Genomic DNA, 18,153 nt, shown 5'->3' on the forward strand with positions numbered 1-18,153 from the left:
TCTCTGTATAAAAATAGATAAATTAATAATTAAATACATCCATGTTAATAAATTATTAACACTAGCATTTTATATAAAGTTTTTCACAATTTATCTTACTTTATTATTATGTTTTCAGCAATTTTACTCAATTCCTTGAACCTCCATATGCTTTATCTTAGGGATGACAAATGCTTGGTCAAATGCTAAACTGAGCAAAGTATTTTAAATATGCTTCTTAAATTATTAAAATTTTAATTCCTTTAGATGAGGCATGGACTTTCCTGTATCTGAGCTTACACCAGCCTTCTATTGTCTGACACCTGATGGAGTCAAATGTTCATTAATACCTGCTGGCCTACAAAAGTTTTTTGAAAGCCCAGCAAATTTGTTCATAATAGGTTTCAAAGTATGTATCCTCCAGGAGGAGCGCAGAACTCTTCTCTTGCTCTGTCCTTTCTATTCACCCTATAATAAATCAGACCATATGTTGGAAATTAGAACTTTCAAGGGGACAAAAGAATGAAATTCAACATGTCAGAGAGGTACCTATGGTAAAGAGGTTTGATGCCTTAACATGATAGAAAATCTTTAGACATGAGGCCTGACCTACTGTTCTTGTAGATATTGGAGAGAGTGCCCTTGCTTCTCATGGGTTGACTAGGTTTTCATTTCAACTGTTTTTTCCAAGCAACTAAGATGATAATATGCCAAAAGTAGAGATTTAGGTAAGAGCTTAGGGTAAAAGACATTCTAGGTTGGTGGTTCTCAAACGTTTTGAAGTCAAGCACATTTAAAATCCTACAAATAATTGTAGGCATACTATATACAAATTTCTGAGAAATATGTTATAATAATTAAGTCAAATATTAAAGAAAAAAGTATAAAGTCCAAGCATGCTTTTATGATAATTAAACAAAATAAATACAACAAAATTAAATTTATTCTGACATTAAAAAACATTTTTATGTTACATTTTTTGAGTTATGCTTTTTAAAATTCATAACAGAGAGGGGTTAAAAAATAAAAAAAAAACCTAAAAAGTTACCTTTTTATATATATAGATACATTCTTAGTAAGATTTAGTAAATTTGGCAGGTCCTGGCAGAAATGTGTTGTTTTTTCATTCTTATGTTTATGAGAAATGTGAGTCTGATGTGTCCTAGCAATTTCTTCAATGTTTGTGCATATATTTGAAAGGCAAACTCATTTCCTCGTCAATACTTTGAAGAAATTCTTTCTTTTCATTCTTAATTGTGTTGAGGGTAGAAAATCCTAATTCACATAAATAGGATGTTGAAAATTGTAGTAAAATGTTCAAAGCTTTTTTAGATATTGCCACATATTCTTCTTTTATAGAAATCCAAAAGGCTTCAAGAGACAATTCCTTATGTTTAATCATCAATCCAAAACCTCCACCATACATATCATCTTAACTTGACACAAAACAAAGAATAGAAGAAACTTGCCTTTAGTCTTTCTGGGGAACATGGGGGGTAGTGTAAACAATCCAGCACCATAGTTTAACAGCCTTTTGCAACCTAATCAGGTAAGTGAGGTGGGGTTTGGGCAGACTGTCAGCTTACAGCCAATTCCCCACACCTCTGTCCCCAGAAATCTAAACTCCAAAAATCCTGTTGGTTTTTTGGTCCCCAACAGGCACGTATTTCTCTGGTATACCATAGGGTGCTCCTGGAAATCTAGGAAATCTTCACTTTGAGAACCACTGCTCTAGGTAATGTTTCATTCGTCTGTTTCAGAGACTGGCGTGCCTCAGGCTAAGAAGGGAATCTCACATAATGTCATAGGAGTCTTACCATAAGGTAGATTCCAAGTTGAAAAAACCCTCATACTAATGAAAGTCTTAACATTTGTTGCACTTAGGATCTCATGGAATACTAAAGAGTCAAGAACAGCTGTCAAATATTTGCAAGTCTGTTTCCAGAGGTCTTTTGTGAAGTAAACTGTATTTTTTTATACAACATAAAATAAAATACTATTATTTTATTGATATTTTGAATAACTTTTAGTAACATGGACTAATTCTTACAAAAAATGTTATTATAATGGTACTGTGAAGCCATATACAAAGTAGATATCCTGCATCGTCTGAATTAACTTTAAAGTGGAGGTGCCTCAAAAAATGAGTGTAAGAGTATTACAAATGATTTTTATTTTCTTTCAGAATTTTTTAAGAAAATTCCAATAAGTAGATAAGAAGTATTAAATTACTGTAACTTTTAAACTGAATTATGGGAAAAGTAGTTTGATCTTTTCTTGTATTTCATTTATTTCTAATGGGATCCTTAAGCATTTTGAGATTTTTTACAAATATGTTTATTGTTATATATATGTAAGGATGCATATTTAAATGAGTTCCAGACTTTGGAAGCTCACTTCTACATAGAGAAGAGTTAAGTCTCATTTACTTATGAAGGACCTTACATTACATAATAAGCATCAGGAAGCTATTAAGAATTTAAATAAGGTGTAATAAGATTTGATTTCTTGTTACTTATATAAAAATAATAACATTTTAAAATAAGATTAACACATCTGTGTATAGCACTTTCTGCATGCTAGGTAGCAGTCTCAGCATTGTCTGCACACCAGCTCCTTTATCTTCTTCACAGCCTGCTCAGGTAGGCACAAAGCATTTTTCATTTTACAATCATCTTCTCATCCCAATAACTAGCACATAATAACACTCAATAAATGATAGTTATAACTACTATGACCCATTTGAATAAGGTATTATACAGAAAAAATAAGATCACTTTGACATTTAGAAGACCTTAAACTTGAATCAAACTTTGCTCCTTATTAGCTGTATTTCTTGAAGCAAGGTAATCCAACGTTTTCTATTTCAATTGCCTCATTTGTAAAATGAAGATAATGTATGTCTCATAGGGTTTATATGAGGATTAAAAAATGCAAGTCAGATCATGTGCTTAGCATGGTGCCTGGTCCACTGGGAAACTTCTTGAATGCTAGTTCGTAGTCATGTTAATCAGACAACCATGTCAGTCATGTCTTAAAGAGCGTTCCTTGGAAGCAATAAGCTATGAAACTACCTTTAGTCAGATAGGAGGTGAAAATACATCAATCATATTATTTTATTTTCTGTTCCTGACATCTTTTAATGGTTTCATAATATGTAAAATTATATCTAAACAGAATAATATAAAAATATAATGCAGATAACCTTCATCTTTCAAGGCCCAGTGAAATATTTTCTGAAATCTCCCTTCACTCGAGTGAAATGAATGAGTCCATTGTTCACCCTTGCAGGCCTCTTTCCCGCACCCAGCTTCCTGTTCTGTGCTTACATCTTCATCTTCCTGTCAGGATGCTCAGGGTCTAGAAGGCAGAGACACTGCCATAGTTCTTTATCAAAAAGTTAAAAACATATACACAATAAACAGTTGGCCAGGGGAAGAGTAAATTTATAAATGCAATGAATATGCCTAATTCAAATGATATTTATTATGAAATTGCAATAATTTCAAAAGTATAGTTTACCTTCCTTTTTGTGTTCTAATCAACTAATTTATGTTAGTTTGCTATTAATCAAATAGATTTTCTTATATTTGGTCATTTTTTTTCAGTATTCCTATATATATCTGGTTTCATTATACAAGTATCATTATAATTATGAAAAAAAATAAGTACGTAAAAGACTTCTGGCTGTTTAAAATCTCTTTTTTCTTCTTCCTGGGCACACAACTGGCCTGCAACCATCAGCCTCCCTTGTAGTTAGGTGTGGCCATTTGGATGAACTCTGGTTAACAGAAGGTACATGAAAGTGATGGATGACATAGACAAAGCCCATACTCTCTTATGCTCTTCAACCCCATCTCTCCACCTGAATGAAAACAAGCAACTTGGAGGCCCTGGGGGGGGGGTGGAGTTACAATAAGCCTGGGCTCATAAACCATTTGGGAAGAAGCCACACCATCAACCTGAACACTAACCCTGGTTTCTGACTGTAGCGTTAAATCTTTTATTGTCCTGAGTCATTACATGTTTTCATATGTTTATAGAAGTTGGCTTGTTATAATCAATATAATAAAAGTGATAAAAATATAAATTTTAAATATAATTATGGAATAGAACTACACAGATTGAATATCTTGAAATGCTAAGATTTGCACATTTTACCTGACCTGTTCTTGATAGTCATTTGTGAAGAAAAAAAAAAGAGAGGAATACACCTTTAGTTTTCTGACAAATGTTAACTTCTGCTTGACGTGTGGTGACTCAGTGGATAAAGTGTTGACCTTAAATACTGAAGTTACTGGTTTGAAACTCTGGGCTTGTCTGGTCAAGGCACATATGGGTATTGATGCTTTCTCCTCCTCCCCCCTTCTCTCTCTCTCACCTCTCCAAAATAAATAAATTAAAATCTTTAAAAAAATATGTTAATTTCTATACTGATATCCTTAATATTTGAAAATGAATAAATGGAAATAAAATTTAAGTTAAAAGTAAAATGCAAAGTTTTTATTTTTTTCCAAAGTCACTATATCCATACCTTTTCTTCTCTCAAATAGATCTATGATTCATTAGACATGTTCTATTATATATTTGGCTTTTAAAAATAATACTCAAAGAGAGAAGGGTGTAATAGTTAAGAGAACGGCTTTGGAATCAAAACATCTGGTTCTGCAGCTAAATGCTTGTGTGATGTTGGCAAATTACCTTTATTCTCTATGCCTTATTTTCCTCATTCTTTGGATAATAATGGTACCTACTTCTTAGAGTTTCTATAAGAATTAAATTAATTAATATTTCTAAAATTTTTGAAGAAATCTCCTACTCTTAGTTATCACTATATGTGTGCAGTAGCTTGCATATAAATTAGTTATTATACTATTCATCCTTCAAGAATATTTTAAACTTGGTTTAATTAAAATGAAGAATAAAAACCAAAGACATTTTTCAAGCTTGACTTGTTCTTACACTTCTCCCCCTATAATTTCTCTCTCTGCTCTTTAATTAGGCTTCCCTCTGCCTCCAGAAAGACTCAATCTCCCTCATGCTTGCACTTTTGCTCAACATTTTGTCTTTCTTGGGTGACCTTCCTTCTCTCTGTCTACTAATACTGACCTATCCTTCATTGGCCAGTTTGAATCTATTAGTCCTTTTGCTAGGACTGCCCTAGCATAGTAAAACAAACTTGGTGCCTCAATACAATGCAAATGTATTTTCTCACAGTTCTGGAGGCTAGTAGTTGAAATCAAAGTGTTGGAAGAGCCATGCTTCCTCTGATGGGTCTAGGGAAGAATCCTTCCTTTCTCTTACTGGCTGCTTCTGGTTGCCAGCTACGTGGGGTGTCCCTGGTTTGCAGCTGCAATCACTTCATACTCTGCTCTGTGTGCACATAGCCTTCACCTTTGTATCACCATGTCCTAATTTCCCACATATTTAAGGACACCAGTCACAGGATTAAGGCCCAGATAACCCACTATGACCTCATCTTAATTTGATTATATCTGGAAAGGTCTTATTTCAAATAACGTTACATTCACAGACATGAAATCAGGACTTTAACTTATCTTTTAGGAGATATAATTCAACTCACAACCGGATGTAATGCAGCCTGAAAATATTCTCTTTCTCCTCTAGCCTATCATGATCAGTTCTGAAAATAACTTATTTTCTGTTTTATTTATTTGTCAGAAAATATAAATCTGCTTTCTGATTTTACCAAGGGTTTATGAACTATATATTTTTCTGACAAATTACAAAAATCCAAGGGTTTTCACAAATAATAGTGTTTTATCTTTTGTGTATCTGTGTGTGGCTGAGTAGCATATATATATGCTATATGTATGTACCACATATTCTTTATCCAATCTTTTAATTTTTTAATTTTTTAAAATTTTTCTTATTAATTTTTAGAGAGGAGAGAGAGAGAGAGAGAGAGAGAGAGAGAGAAGGGGGAGGGAGGAGCAGGAAACATCAACTCCCATATGTGCCTTGATAAGGCAAGCCCAGGGTTTTGCACAGGCGACCTCAGCGTCCCAGGTCGATGCTTTATCCACTACACCACTACAGGTCAGGCCTATCCAGTCTTTTATAAAGAACACTTCAGTTGCTTCCATTTCTTGGCCACCATGAATGATGATTTCACTGATATGTGGGTATAAAGCTGAAAGCAACAAATGAACAAACAAGACAGACAAAAGCTCATAAACACAAACAACAGAGTGATGGTTAACAGAGGTTAAAGGTGTTGGGTAGTTAAGGTTAAAGGAGGTCAAATATATGCTGACAGAAATAGATTTGACTTTGGGTGGTAAAGACACAGTGCAATATGCAGATGATATATTATAGAATTGTACACTTGAAACTTATGGTTTTATTGATCAATCTCACCCCAATAAATTTAATAAATTTTTTTAAAAAGAAGAATGTTAATCCAAAATAAATAAATAATATAATATAAGGCTAAAGACCATAGGCCATACATAAATTTTTGTGTACTTTTCTATAGAACAACATAATGCATATAGTAATGAATTAATTCATTAAGAGTAAATAAAGGGTGTAGAGCTAATAATTCAAAATTCTTTTAGGAAACAAGTGGTAAAAATAAATACATGTTTAGAGCATGTCAATTTGTTATCACTGGTTTTTTATATTTATGGAATTCCACTTTTATGGACTGCTTTTTTTTATGGAATACTTTTGAGTGATTATAATGAGTATTGTAAATTCACAAATTGACACTATTATAATTAAATTACATATAAAACATAAAAAATATTTCAATATAGATTCAACAGCTATATTGCTGCTTTTGAAGTAAGAGATTCTATTTTGTTTTGCAATTACAAAGAAGCTTTTGCACTATAAACAAGAATAAAACAAGTGTGAAATGTGAATTTTTTAATATTAGCTTTTCTTAGAAAAACATTATATTACCTTAAACTATGTACTGTAATAAATAATTTGTTAAATTTGAGAATCAAAATTCTTAAATACTAATGGAATTATAAATTCACCTCAATTATTCAAAAATTATTTTTTAAATTTGTATTTTTACAGATGATAATGAGTGTGGAAATTTAACCCAGTCTTGTGGTGAAAATGCTAACTGTACCAACACAGAAGGAAGTTACTATTGCATGTGTGCACCTGGCTTTAGATCCAGCAGTAACCTAGACAAATTTATCACTAATGATGGAACTGTCTGCATAGGTAAGTCAACTCTCTCACTTAAAATTTGTACCTATTTCTTAATGCTTATGACCTCCATAGACTCAAAAATATTTAAACCAAATTCTGACAGTCCTTAGTTATACCCTATTTGTAAATACTTTCAGAAACTTTATTAATTCCTTTATTTCTCCAATGTTGTTTAATAAGTTACTATGGCATGTTTATCCAAGGATATAAGAAAAAAAAAATCTTTTGAGAAAAATCAAATAGTTTACAAAACAAAATTAATGACAAACAACAGGAAAATTATTTACACTTTAAAATAATAACTCAAAAATTGTTATTTACATGACAAAATACTGATGCCTTTATAAATACGCATGCTTAAATGGGCTTTACATTTTCTTAGAATATGTTCAAATAGGCATTACTTACAAAATATTTGTTCTAGTGTTTTACTACTTCCTTCAAAATGTTAGTCGCACTTAAGATCTGCATTAAGGTTTTCTGAACATTAGAATCCTACTTGAAAAATTATTTTAGTTTCACTAAAATGTTCTCTGGGGGGATACTAACTTCAATTTAACCCTTAAGTGATTTATCATACCAAGTCGGAAGAAAGTTTATGGAAGATGTTTTTAAGTGTCCTTCTATTGTAATTTGGTTAGGCATTGAGTTATCAGACCTTCCCGAGTTTAGATTACAGTCTGAGAAAAAAAGATTATTTAGAAACTTCAAAGAGATGAATAATTTTCAAAGGCAAATTATCTAAAGCGAAAACTTTTAACCTTGAAAATAAATCATAAATCATCTTACCTGTGTTATAAAAAAAAAAAAATCCAGTTTACCCACAACTAGTATGATTGGTAATTGTCTACAAGATCAGTAAATGAATTGAGGCCCAAAGAGTTAAATCACATAGCCACGGGCAGATATGAAACTAGAACTCAACTTTTCTATGCAACGTGGACAGGAATTATATGCTGCTTCTACTTTATGTAGTTAGATAAAAGAGAGAGACCTGAGTTATCAGATCTTCAGATAACTCGAGATCACACAAAGGCCTGATTAGATCCCTAGTGAGGTTCTCATCGGTAAACTAAGTAGAAGTCTGGCAATATTATTATTAACAACATGATGAGCTAGGAGCTAATGTTCAAAGAAAATTTATCAGTGAAATGTCTGTATCAAAGAAATTATTATGTCTCATGCAGCTGTGGCTTATAACATTTACTCTGCTATGTAAACAGAAGATTTTGTTCTCTTCATTTTATAGCCAAGGGAAGTGCCAGACTACTAACAATTCATTTAAGATAAAGGGAAAATTAGATCTCAGTCTTGTATCTAGAAAGCCATTGTTATTTCCATGAGGGAATGAAATGAGTGGGCCATTAAAATCTCACTCATTGGTCTATATTATGCAAATACAGTGGATTAAGCTTTCAGAGGGCATAAAGTATTTAAAATAAGAGAAAATAATATTATTTTGTTGAATGATAATTTTATCTTTAATGTTTGCAGAAAATTATTTTATTGGAGTATAAATTTATAATTATTAAGGAAATAAGATAAACATGAAGTTCTGCCCAGAAAACTTCCAGTACACAACCTCACTGTGTTCTTCTTGAGCTTATTATACTCTTGTTGCTAGTCTTCTTAGAATGTTTTCTAATGTGAGTGTTTTACCTTTGGTAGTCAAGTTCTAATTATGTTGTTCTGTTAGTTTTATTAGAAATGTTCCAGTAAATGAAAGAAATCTAACTTGTGGTATCTTAATCACTGGAATTTAATACAGTTTTAACTGTGCTCTTTATTCCTTCCTGTTTCTAGAAGACATCTTGCATTTTCATTTGATCATGTTTACTTTTAATATGCCTCAATTCACAAAGAGTTGTTTCTGTGTTTGTTACAAGTATAGAATTCCTATATTAGAAAAGATCTGAATAACAGGCAGAGACGAAAAAAAAACACGTACAAAGATGATTTAATGTCAACATCTCATGCGGGTATAATACATTTGCACTCTTTTTCCCAATGTTTATTTATTATTGAGATGTTTTGGAATAGCCCTAATTTCTCGTTGATTTCCTTTATAGCTATTTTAAGTAATCAGTGGAAAACCAACTATAAACATTAAAACCAAATACCCTACACCAAGTCATTCAGTTTCTACCTGTTTTGTTTGATGGATTATTCAGTGAAAAGCTCAGTCTCTGAAAAATTGTTATTTCTCACCAATTCTGTAGTCCTTAAGGATTAAGTCTTTTTGAGAAGGACAGCAGCTATTTCTTTTTTTCTGGTCTTGTAGTAATTTTTGTTGTGCACTATGATAATCCTCAGGGAATCTGAATGGAGAACCATAATTCTATTCCCTTTATATGATATTAGTATATCACCTTGTAGTATCTTGTCTCTAATTTGAAAGTTTACCTGATACTTAATTTGACATGTCTGATCATTAAAGTAATTAAAAACCTCTATAATAGATCATGAAAAACTCCAATTCAGGGTAAGGAATGACCCAAGCAAAATTCTTTAACTTGATTCTATATTTAAATACTATTTAACACAGATAAGGTAATTTTGTTGTAGAAGGCTTTGAGTGAGATTTAACATTGGTCAGAATTTTCTTCACCTTGGAATTACAGTAAAATAAACCTTAAATGCTCAGTTTCCCAGACCTAGTTGCAGACTTGCTTTTCACGAATAGGAAAAGTGTGGCATCTAATACTAAAGTGACTCTCCCAATGCAAAATGAGTAGAACCCAAGAATGCCTCCTTCTTTACTGTTGTGCTTAAGAGCTCTGTTTACTTCTTATAATTTATTATGTTCTATTTCCTTGGGTACTCATATAGTTTCAGATTATTTCCTTGGCTTTGAATAATATCAATATTCAATTTTGTCTCCACAAATTACTTCCAGTAATTAAATATTTTATCTCTTCTTTGTACTGTGTCAGTTAAACAACTTTATAAAATTCAACTATTGATGAAAATTATAAAAACAATCATGAACATATTTTGAAAGAAAATTATAAGATTCTTCTGGGTTGGCTTGTAGACATGAAAAGCAAGTATAACTTTATTAATGAAAATGTAGCAAATGAATTTTTTGATGTGCAAAACAAGCAAATGGTTTATTTTTTAATTTTATTTTTTATTAAATTAGAGGTGTGGAGGCAGAGAGACAAACTCCTGCATGCACCCTGACCAGGATCCACTTAGCAAGCTCCCTACATGGCAATGCTCTGCCTATCTGGGACCACTGCTCTGTTGCTCAGCAATCAAGCTATTTTAGGACCTGAGGTGAGGCCATGGTGCCATCCTCAGCATCCAGGGCCATCTTGCTCAAACCTTTCAAGTCATGGCTGCAGGAACAGGAGAGAGACAGACAGACAGACAGAGACAGAGAGAGAGACAGAGAGAGAGAAAAGGAGGAAAATTGGAGAAGCTGATGGTCACTTCTCTTGTGTGTCCTAGCTGGGAATTGAACTCAGGACTTCCACACACCAGGCCAATGCTCCACTGCTGAGTCAACCAGCCAAGGCCAAGATGATTTTTATAATGTGCTTGCATTTAAAGAAATTTAGTTAGCATTATTAAGCCGACAGTTAGAGTGGTAGTGGAAAAAATGGATCAATTGTTAAATATGGCATTTTGGCCCTGGTTGGTTGGTTCAATGGTAGAGGGTCAGCCCAGCATGTGGAAGTCCTGGGTTTAATTCTTGGCCAGGGCACACAGAAGAAGTGTCCATCTACTTCTCCACTCTTCCCCTTCTCCTTTCTCTTTATCTCTCTCTTCCCTTCCCACAGCCAAGGCTTCATTAAAGCAAAGTTGGCCTGGGCACTAAGGACGGCTCCATGGCCTGTACCACAGGCACTAGATTGGCTCTAGTTGCAAGAGAACAATGCTCCAGATGGGCAAAGCATCACCTTCTACTGGCCGTGGCTGGTGGATCACAGTAGGGTGCTGCAGGAGTCTGTCTCTCTGCCTCCCTACTTCTCACTTCAGAAAAATAATAATAAAAAAATATGATATGTCAATGATATCCCAACAAAAATACAGTATTTTGAAGTTGAGAGAATCAACACCATGTTTCCTGTTAAACCATAGAAGGCATTTAAAAATATGAAACATGGGTATTGAATACATAGCTTTCTTATCCATGAAGGAAATTGTTCTGTTCATGATCCTTCATGGATGTGTTCTCACTTCCTTTAGAGGGACTTCTGCATTTGGTTACATTCTTAAGCATTGCTCCAAGAAGGGCTAATCTTTTGCTTTCTCATACTTTTTTCTCACTTTGTTGATTTCATGTAAAATAATAACCTTAGTCTGCACCCCATACCTTGGTTTTTATTTTTTTTCCTCAGCTCAACCTGGAATGCTTTCCTTGATGATTCTCCATATTCTAAGAGTCAACCTGCTATTACTCATATGTTACTTTATTTTGTCCTTTATTCCTTCATTTGAAGTGGCAGTTTCTGAAGACATATATAAAAATGAATGAGAGGAAGAGTATAAGGATCAGTCCTGTTTCTTTAAAAGTAGCTTACTCTTATTTCTGGGTAGTACAGGTTATGAATGTGTCTACTTGACAGAAGAACAGGGTTTTCAACCTTTTTTTCAGGCCTGTTGATTGTCTTTGTAGTCTAATACCATCACTTTTTCAAGTTAAGAAAAATTTCTTTAAGATTCTGGCAGATGTTTATTGTCAGTTTTGAGGTTTTGTTTGTTTTTTTGTTGTTGTTTTTTTGTTTTTGTATTTTTCTGAAGCTGGAAACGGGGAGAGACAGTGAGACAGACTCCCCCATGCGCCCGACCGGGATCCAACCGGCATGCCCACCAGGGGCGACGCTCTGTCCACCAGGGGGCGATGCTCTGCCACGACCAGAGCCACTCTAGCGCCTGGGGCAGAGGCCAAGGAGCCATCCCCAGCGCCCGGGCCATCTTTGCTCCAATGGAGCCTTGGCTGCGGGAGGGGAAGAGAGAGACAGAGAGGAAGGAGGGGGGGTGGAGAAGCAAATGGGCGCTTCTCCTATGTGCCCTGGCCGGGAATCGAACCCGGGTCCCCCACACGCCAGGCTGACGCTCTACCGCTGAGCCAACCAGCCAGGGCCTGTCAGTTTTGAGTTTTATGTGGAATTTGTGTTTCAGTGTTTTTCTATACTTTTATTGCATTTTTAAAGTAAAAATTAGTGTCAGCTGCATACAAAATAACTAGATTACATTTTAGTTGAACTTTGATTACTTTTTTTATGGTAGTGTTGTGCAATTCTATTAGTTTAAAAAAATAAAATTGTATACTTAAGAGTACAGATTTATTCATTAATCTAACAGTATATTTATAATGTATTTACTACTTTAAGACATATCTCAGTGTAGTATGTATTGCAAAATTTTAAATAAAGAGTATAAATTATGTGACCTTAAAATCTCTCATTTTCATTGTGGCTTTGAGATATGGCTACTGAAAAATCTAAAACTTAATTCTGTATAATTTGTTACTTTATCTATACTGGCTGTGTATTAAGAATCACAATATAATATAACCTAAACAATAGTAATAAATTGTGGTAAAATTTTAAGGAAGTTGAATCAAACACTCTGCTACATCATAATTTTTAGGTCAACTTACATGCAAAAATGAAGCTTTGAAAAGAAAGTGAGCTATTTTTTTTTATCCTCCAGATTTATCTAAACTAAGTTATTGTAACTAAGTTTAATACTAGAAAACAAAGTATTTTAAAAATTGCGTTTTTATTAAAGCAGGACTAAGTGTAACATAGACAACAATGAAAATTGACAAATTGATGACTGTGTTGATGAGTCATGCTATTCAGAAAATAATTCAAGAGTTTGGCCCATGAATAACATTTTTAATACACTGTTAAAATGCATTGGCCAAATCAGGGTTAAATACGTATAGGCAACTAAGTTAATTCTGTCAAGTTTTCAAATGATAGGTTTTCCTTGCATTCTTCTAATATTTGTTATGAAATCACTAACTGTACATAATAATAATTTAGCAATGTGGTATCTATATGAATACTAAATTAAAAGGTTAATTTTTAAAAATTTTCCAGATATAGATGAGTGCAGTGAATCAGTTGACTGTGGGGATCATGCAGTATGTGAAAACGTGGATGGTGGGTATAACTGCTCCTGCAGAGAAGGTTATCAGACATCCACAGGAAAAGCACAGTTCACACCCAATGATGGCACTTACTGCCAAGGTAAATCATCAAAACGATATGAAATATGCACTACACAAGGTCAAAGAGCTACACCTTCCAAGAAATGTGCCAGTATTCGTTCATTGTCTATAAAATAAAATTAGAAAAGTAAAAGTATTGTTTTCTTAAAGAAGATGTAGACCACAGTTTGATGCAGTTAACATACATATATTCCTTATAGTAACTACAGTCTTTCATTTTGCATAAAATACTGTGTATTCAGTGAATAAAAATGAATATATTTTATTATGAATAAAATTTTTAAAAGAAATAATGAAAGATAAAAATAATTAAAATTTTAATTAATAAAAATGAAAATAAAAGTCACTAAGAATGTGTTTTTAATGTTTAAATAAATAAGAAAAATCAGTGGAATCAATATAATCATCATAAGAAAAAGTATTATTGAAACTCACTATATAACCTATTTTTTCCCTACAGAAAATGTGAATGCAAACTGCCATTTAGATAATACCTGTATTGCTGCACATATTGATAATATTTTAACACAAGTAAGTAGACTAGTTGAACTAAAATTTTACTTTATTTTGACATTTGTTTTAGCTAAAATTTTTTCAATTTCAAATTTTAAAAATTTAACAAGCACTTGATTTTCATGAAAAGTTGATATTATTTATATTTAGAGATCTAAGTGTTTTCAGATAGAATTAATCTGAAAATCCCCAAAGTTTTGAGGAAGATTTCCACATATTTAACTTATGTTACTTTACACTATCAAATACTGGAAATTATTTTTCAATATTTAAAGAAAGTTGATTAATAAAATAGCAAAATCACACTTTGAGCCCAGGTTGTCCACTGCTGCATTTTAAGGAGCCACAATTGAATAAATATAAATTTTTGTTTTCTATATTAAATATTTCAAAGAGTAAGTAAAAAGTAGGGCATTTATAAATTTATTGTCATGTGATTGAAAGTATGAATCTCAACATGACTAATTAACAATCAGCTAAAGCAATTTCTATTTTATCACATTGTGAAGAAATTTCTCTGGTTGATTAAAATCAAATTCAAATTAAGTTATAACTATTATAATTTTTAAATGCTAATTTTAAAAATAATTAATTCAAACATGCTATTCCTTTCCTGACATAATTTTTATGCTTTTAAGTTATTTGTTAAGATTTTATAAATAATTTCTGGATTTTGGGTTTAGTCTGGTAAATTTTTTTTTTTTTTTTTTTTTTTTTTTTTTAGTGAGAGAGAGAGACAGACAAGGACAGAAGGTCAGGAAAGGAGAGCTGAGAAGCATCAACTCATAGTTGTAGCACCTTAGTTCTTCATTGCTTTCTCATATGTGCCTTGATGGGGGCAGGGTGTTTCTAGCTGAGCCAGTGATCCCTTACTCAATCCAGTGACCTTGAGTTTCAAACCAGGAACCTTTGGGCTCAAGCCAGCAACCATGAGATTATGTCTATGATTCCACGCTCAGACCAGTGACCTTGTGCTCAAGCCAGACGAGCTCGTGCTCAAACCAGATGAGCCTATGCTCAAGCTGGTGACCTTGGTATTCAAACTCAGGTCCACAGAGTCCCAGGTTGATGCTCTATCTACTGCATCACCTCCTAGTCAGACTAGTCTGATAAATTATTAATGTGTAGGACAAGAAAACTAAACTTGAAATAAATTTAATATACAATTTTTATTCTTGAAAAGGTTCAGTAGTTCTCTAAACTGGATTTATTTATTTTTTTTTACTTATTTTTGTTTAGATTAGACACATAGACCAACCTGTGGCTTTACTACAAGAAATCTATAGGAATTCTGTGAAAGATCTTTCACCGGTGGATATAATTACGTACATAGAAATATTAGCAAACTCATCACTATCACTGGGTTACATGAATAGCACTAACTTAGACAAGGACAACCTTTCTAATTCAATTCTTGCTGTAAGTATGTTGAACTTTAACTCAATATTATTGAGCTTCAAATTTTCCCTTACATCTATGATTAATGAAAGATTCCAACATTTTCTTTTTTCAAATACACATTTTTTCAACAGGAATTTGTAAAAACTGTGAATAATTTTGTTCAAAAAAATACACTTCTAGTCTGGGACAAGTTACCTGTGACTCATAGAAGAACTCATCTTACAAAACTGATGCATACTGCTGAACAAGCTACCTTAAGGATTTCTCAGAACTTTCAAAAGACTACTCAGTTTGCTACTGATTCAAGTGATGTAGGTAAGAAGCTAAGGTCAATTTCAAAGCAATAGCATTTTCCACACAAGACATTCTCAAAAGGCAAGGAGAGTATTTAAAATACTGTTGTTTAAATAGGCAATTGTTTTATCAATGTAGAAATGAATGGTGATGCATATCCCAAGAGTTACATGAATAAAGGATGAGCAAAAAGGATGAATACCTGAGTATTGTTTGGTTCCTACAATCTCCACCTTTCCCTCTTTGAACTGTTTAGCATTTAAATGCTCAGAATACATTACTCCCTTGCTATTCCTAGTCAGTCATCTTGTAACTTGTTAGGATCTCCCTTCACCAATGATAGTGACAAACAAATTTTCTCAATATAGTATATTTAAATGTCTCTGTAGAAATACTTTTGGTAATATAAAGGAAACAACATAGATTAGATTATTTTCTGCTTCATGCAAACTTACACTTAAAACACTAGGAATATTGGTTCAAATTGAACATACCAAATAGGTAGTTCAGAAGAAACAAAGTACATTTTCTAAAATAATCATTGCATAAGTCTCTAGTATATTTTCTGGGTCACAACCTGCTATGCAACTACAGATATGAAACAAAAATCATTATCTCATCAGGGTTCATCACTTACTCAAAATTAAAGTAACAAGCATTCTGATTAATATATAGAAGCATGCATTTCTATGATTTTTTTGCATGAAAAAAAGGTGAAAATACACCAGGTAAGTAAATTGTTTTACAGGAATTTAATTCAATCCCTCTTCATACAGTATATCATAGATACCATCCGCTAAGACATTATAAAATTACTCTTTACTTTGGTAATTATAATATATAGCTTTCTTATGTTCATACACATTTTAACTTTAACTTATTAAAGATAAATATAAACTACAGTAAAATAAAATAAAATAATTAAACTTGAATTAGGTTTTATGATATAAATCATAATATCCAAACAGTTCAGAATAGTTTTATTCTACCTGTCATGATAAGAAGTTGAAATACAATAACAGATAAAATTGTCTTTAACTAATTTCAAAAACTTCATAATGTTTCATGGTTTTGTTTCAGCTCTCAAAGCTTTCTATTTTGATTCACATCATATGAAGCATATTGATCCCCATATGAATGTGGATGGAGATTATATAAAAATATTTCCAAAGAGAAAAGCTGAAGATGATTCAGATGGTAGGACTTTAACAATCTTACATCCAGTGTCAAGGATTTATAATAAATACTTATCATGCACTTGATTGTACATATAATATGTGTGCTTTCATATAGAAAATTATTTGATGTTTATAGACAGAGTTTACATAGTGGTACTTGTTATTTTCATTCTGATATAAATACTTGGGGAGAATTTTAACTTACAATGTCTACATTCTTCTTGTCTTACCTCCAAACTCTGGATCTGTCTGATATTGCTGAGATTCTAATGAAAATATACAAAAAAAAAAAAATGTGCTTTTACTACTTGGTTTGCAGCAGTCAATAGATGCTATAATTTGCATATAGTTTTTGATATTTCTTCTTAAGTAATCCTTTCTATTGTTCATTGTGAGACTGCATAGGTGTAAGGAAGACAGATATAATGTTCAAAAACACAGAAAGTTATTTATGGTTTAGGCTTGAAATTTTTTTCCCCCTTGTCATTTCTTAGGCTGCAACTAAACTAAAAGCAGGATTTATTAGGAAATGGAATCACAGAATGCTAGACTAGCAGGTAATTTAATGACTATCTAACCTAATTTCTTCGTTTATGGATAATGGAACTGAGAAATAAAATTTAACAAATTCGTCTACACTTATTAACAGATAGTACAGAACTAGCACTAGAAAGAAGTTGACAGAGAAATCAACCCAGCAAGTTTTTTTCTTGTCACCTAAACACAAGCAAGCTAGCAGCTGCTATTTTAATTTAACCATTTATCTGTCCTTTTAGTGCAATGCACTTAGAAAAAAATCTCTGCTGATAGAAAACTCATTGTGGTCATTCTTCCCATGAATAGTAGTTTAAAATATAGTACCTAGGGAAAACATGAATCACAATATTTTCCCAAGAATGTATTAGTGATCATAAATACTAGTGAAAAATATATAACAATAGCATACATATAATCTCTTTCTTAGTTATCATTTAATAAAAAGATGTGTTGTCTTTATGACAAAAACATGCTGTGCATTCATTCTCAAAAGAATGTCTTTTCAAAAAAATTTTTCACAGCACTAATGTGGGTTTTTGCTCTAATCCATCAAGACCATCCTCTCCATTTTTTCTTGTTATTTTTAATTCAAAAGTAAGATAACAGATGGCTGTAAAACAAAGCAAAAATAACTAAGGCTTATTGCCATTGAACCCATGGCTCTTACCCTATTACATTATGTTCTAATTAACCAAGAACACATCCAATATTTAGGAGCAAATCCAAAGAATGTGTTAAATGGCCATATTTTCAAAGATTTGAGTAGTGTTTAAGAGTTAAAATAAAAAACATTACAAATACTTATCAGAGTGACAGGTGATGAAATTGTCATGGAATCTTGAAGAGAGATCCTGTCTGAATGTATAG

The 18,153-nt window shown here is 32.5% G+C and overlaps 1 protein-coding gene across 1 annotated transcript in view; it reads left to right on the plus strand.

The window, feature by feature from the left end:
• ADGRL4 (adhesion G protein-coupled receptor L4) overlaps positions 1-18,153 on the plus strand; it is a 140,716-nt gene that overhangs the window by 71,820 nt on the left and 50,743 nt on the right. Inside the window, exons 3-8 of the mRNA XM_066268819.1 lie at positions 7,033-7,185; positions 13,233-13,382; positions 13,824-13,894; positions 15,116-15,295; positions 15,409-15,592; positions 16,652-16,768. Of these exons, the coding sequence (XP_066124916.1) occupies positions 7,033-7,185; positions 13,233-13,382; positions 13,824-13,894; positions 15,116-15,295; positions 15,409-15,592; positions 16,652-16,768 (855 nt within the window). The remainder of the gene's footprint in view (positions 1-7,032; positions 7,186-13,232; positions 13,383-13,823; positions 13,895-15,115; positions 15,296-15,408; positions 15,593-16,651; positions 16,769-18,153) is intronic.

The sequence above is a fragment of the Saccopteryx bilineata genome, chromosome 3 (assembly GCF_036850765.1).
Source record: "Saccopteryx bilineata isolate mSacBil1 chromosome 3, mSacBil1_pri_phased_curated, whole genome shotgun sequence".
Taxonomy (NCBI): Eukaryota; Metazoa; Chordata; class Mammalia; order Chiroptera; family Emballonuridae; genus Saccopteryx; species Saccopteryx bilineata.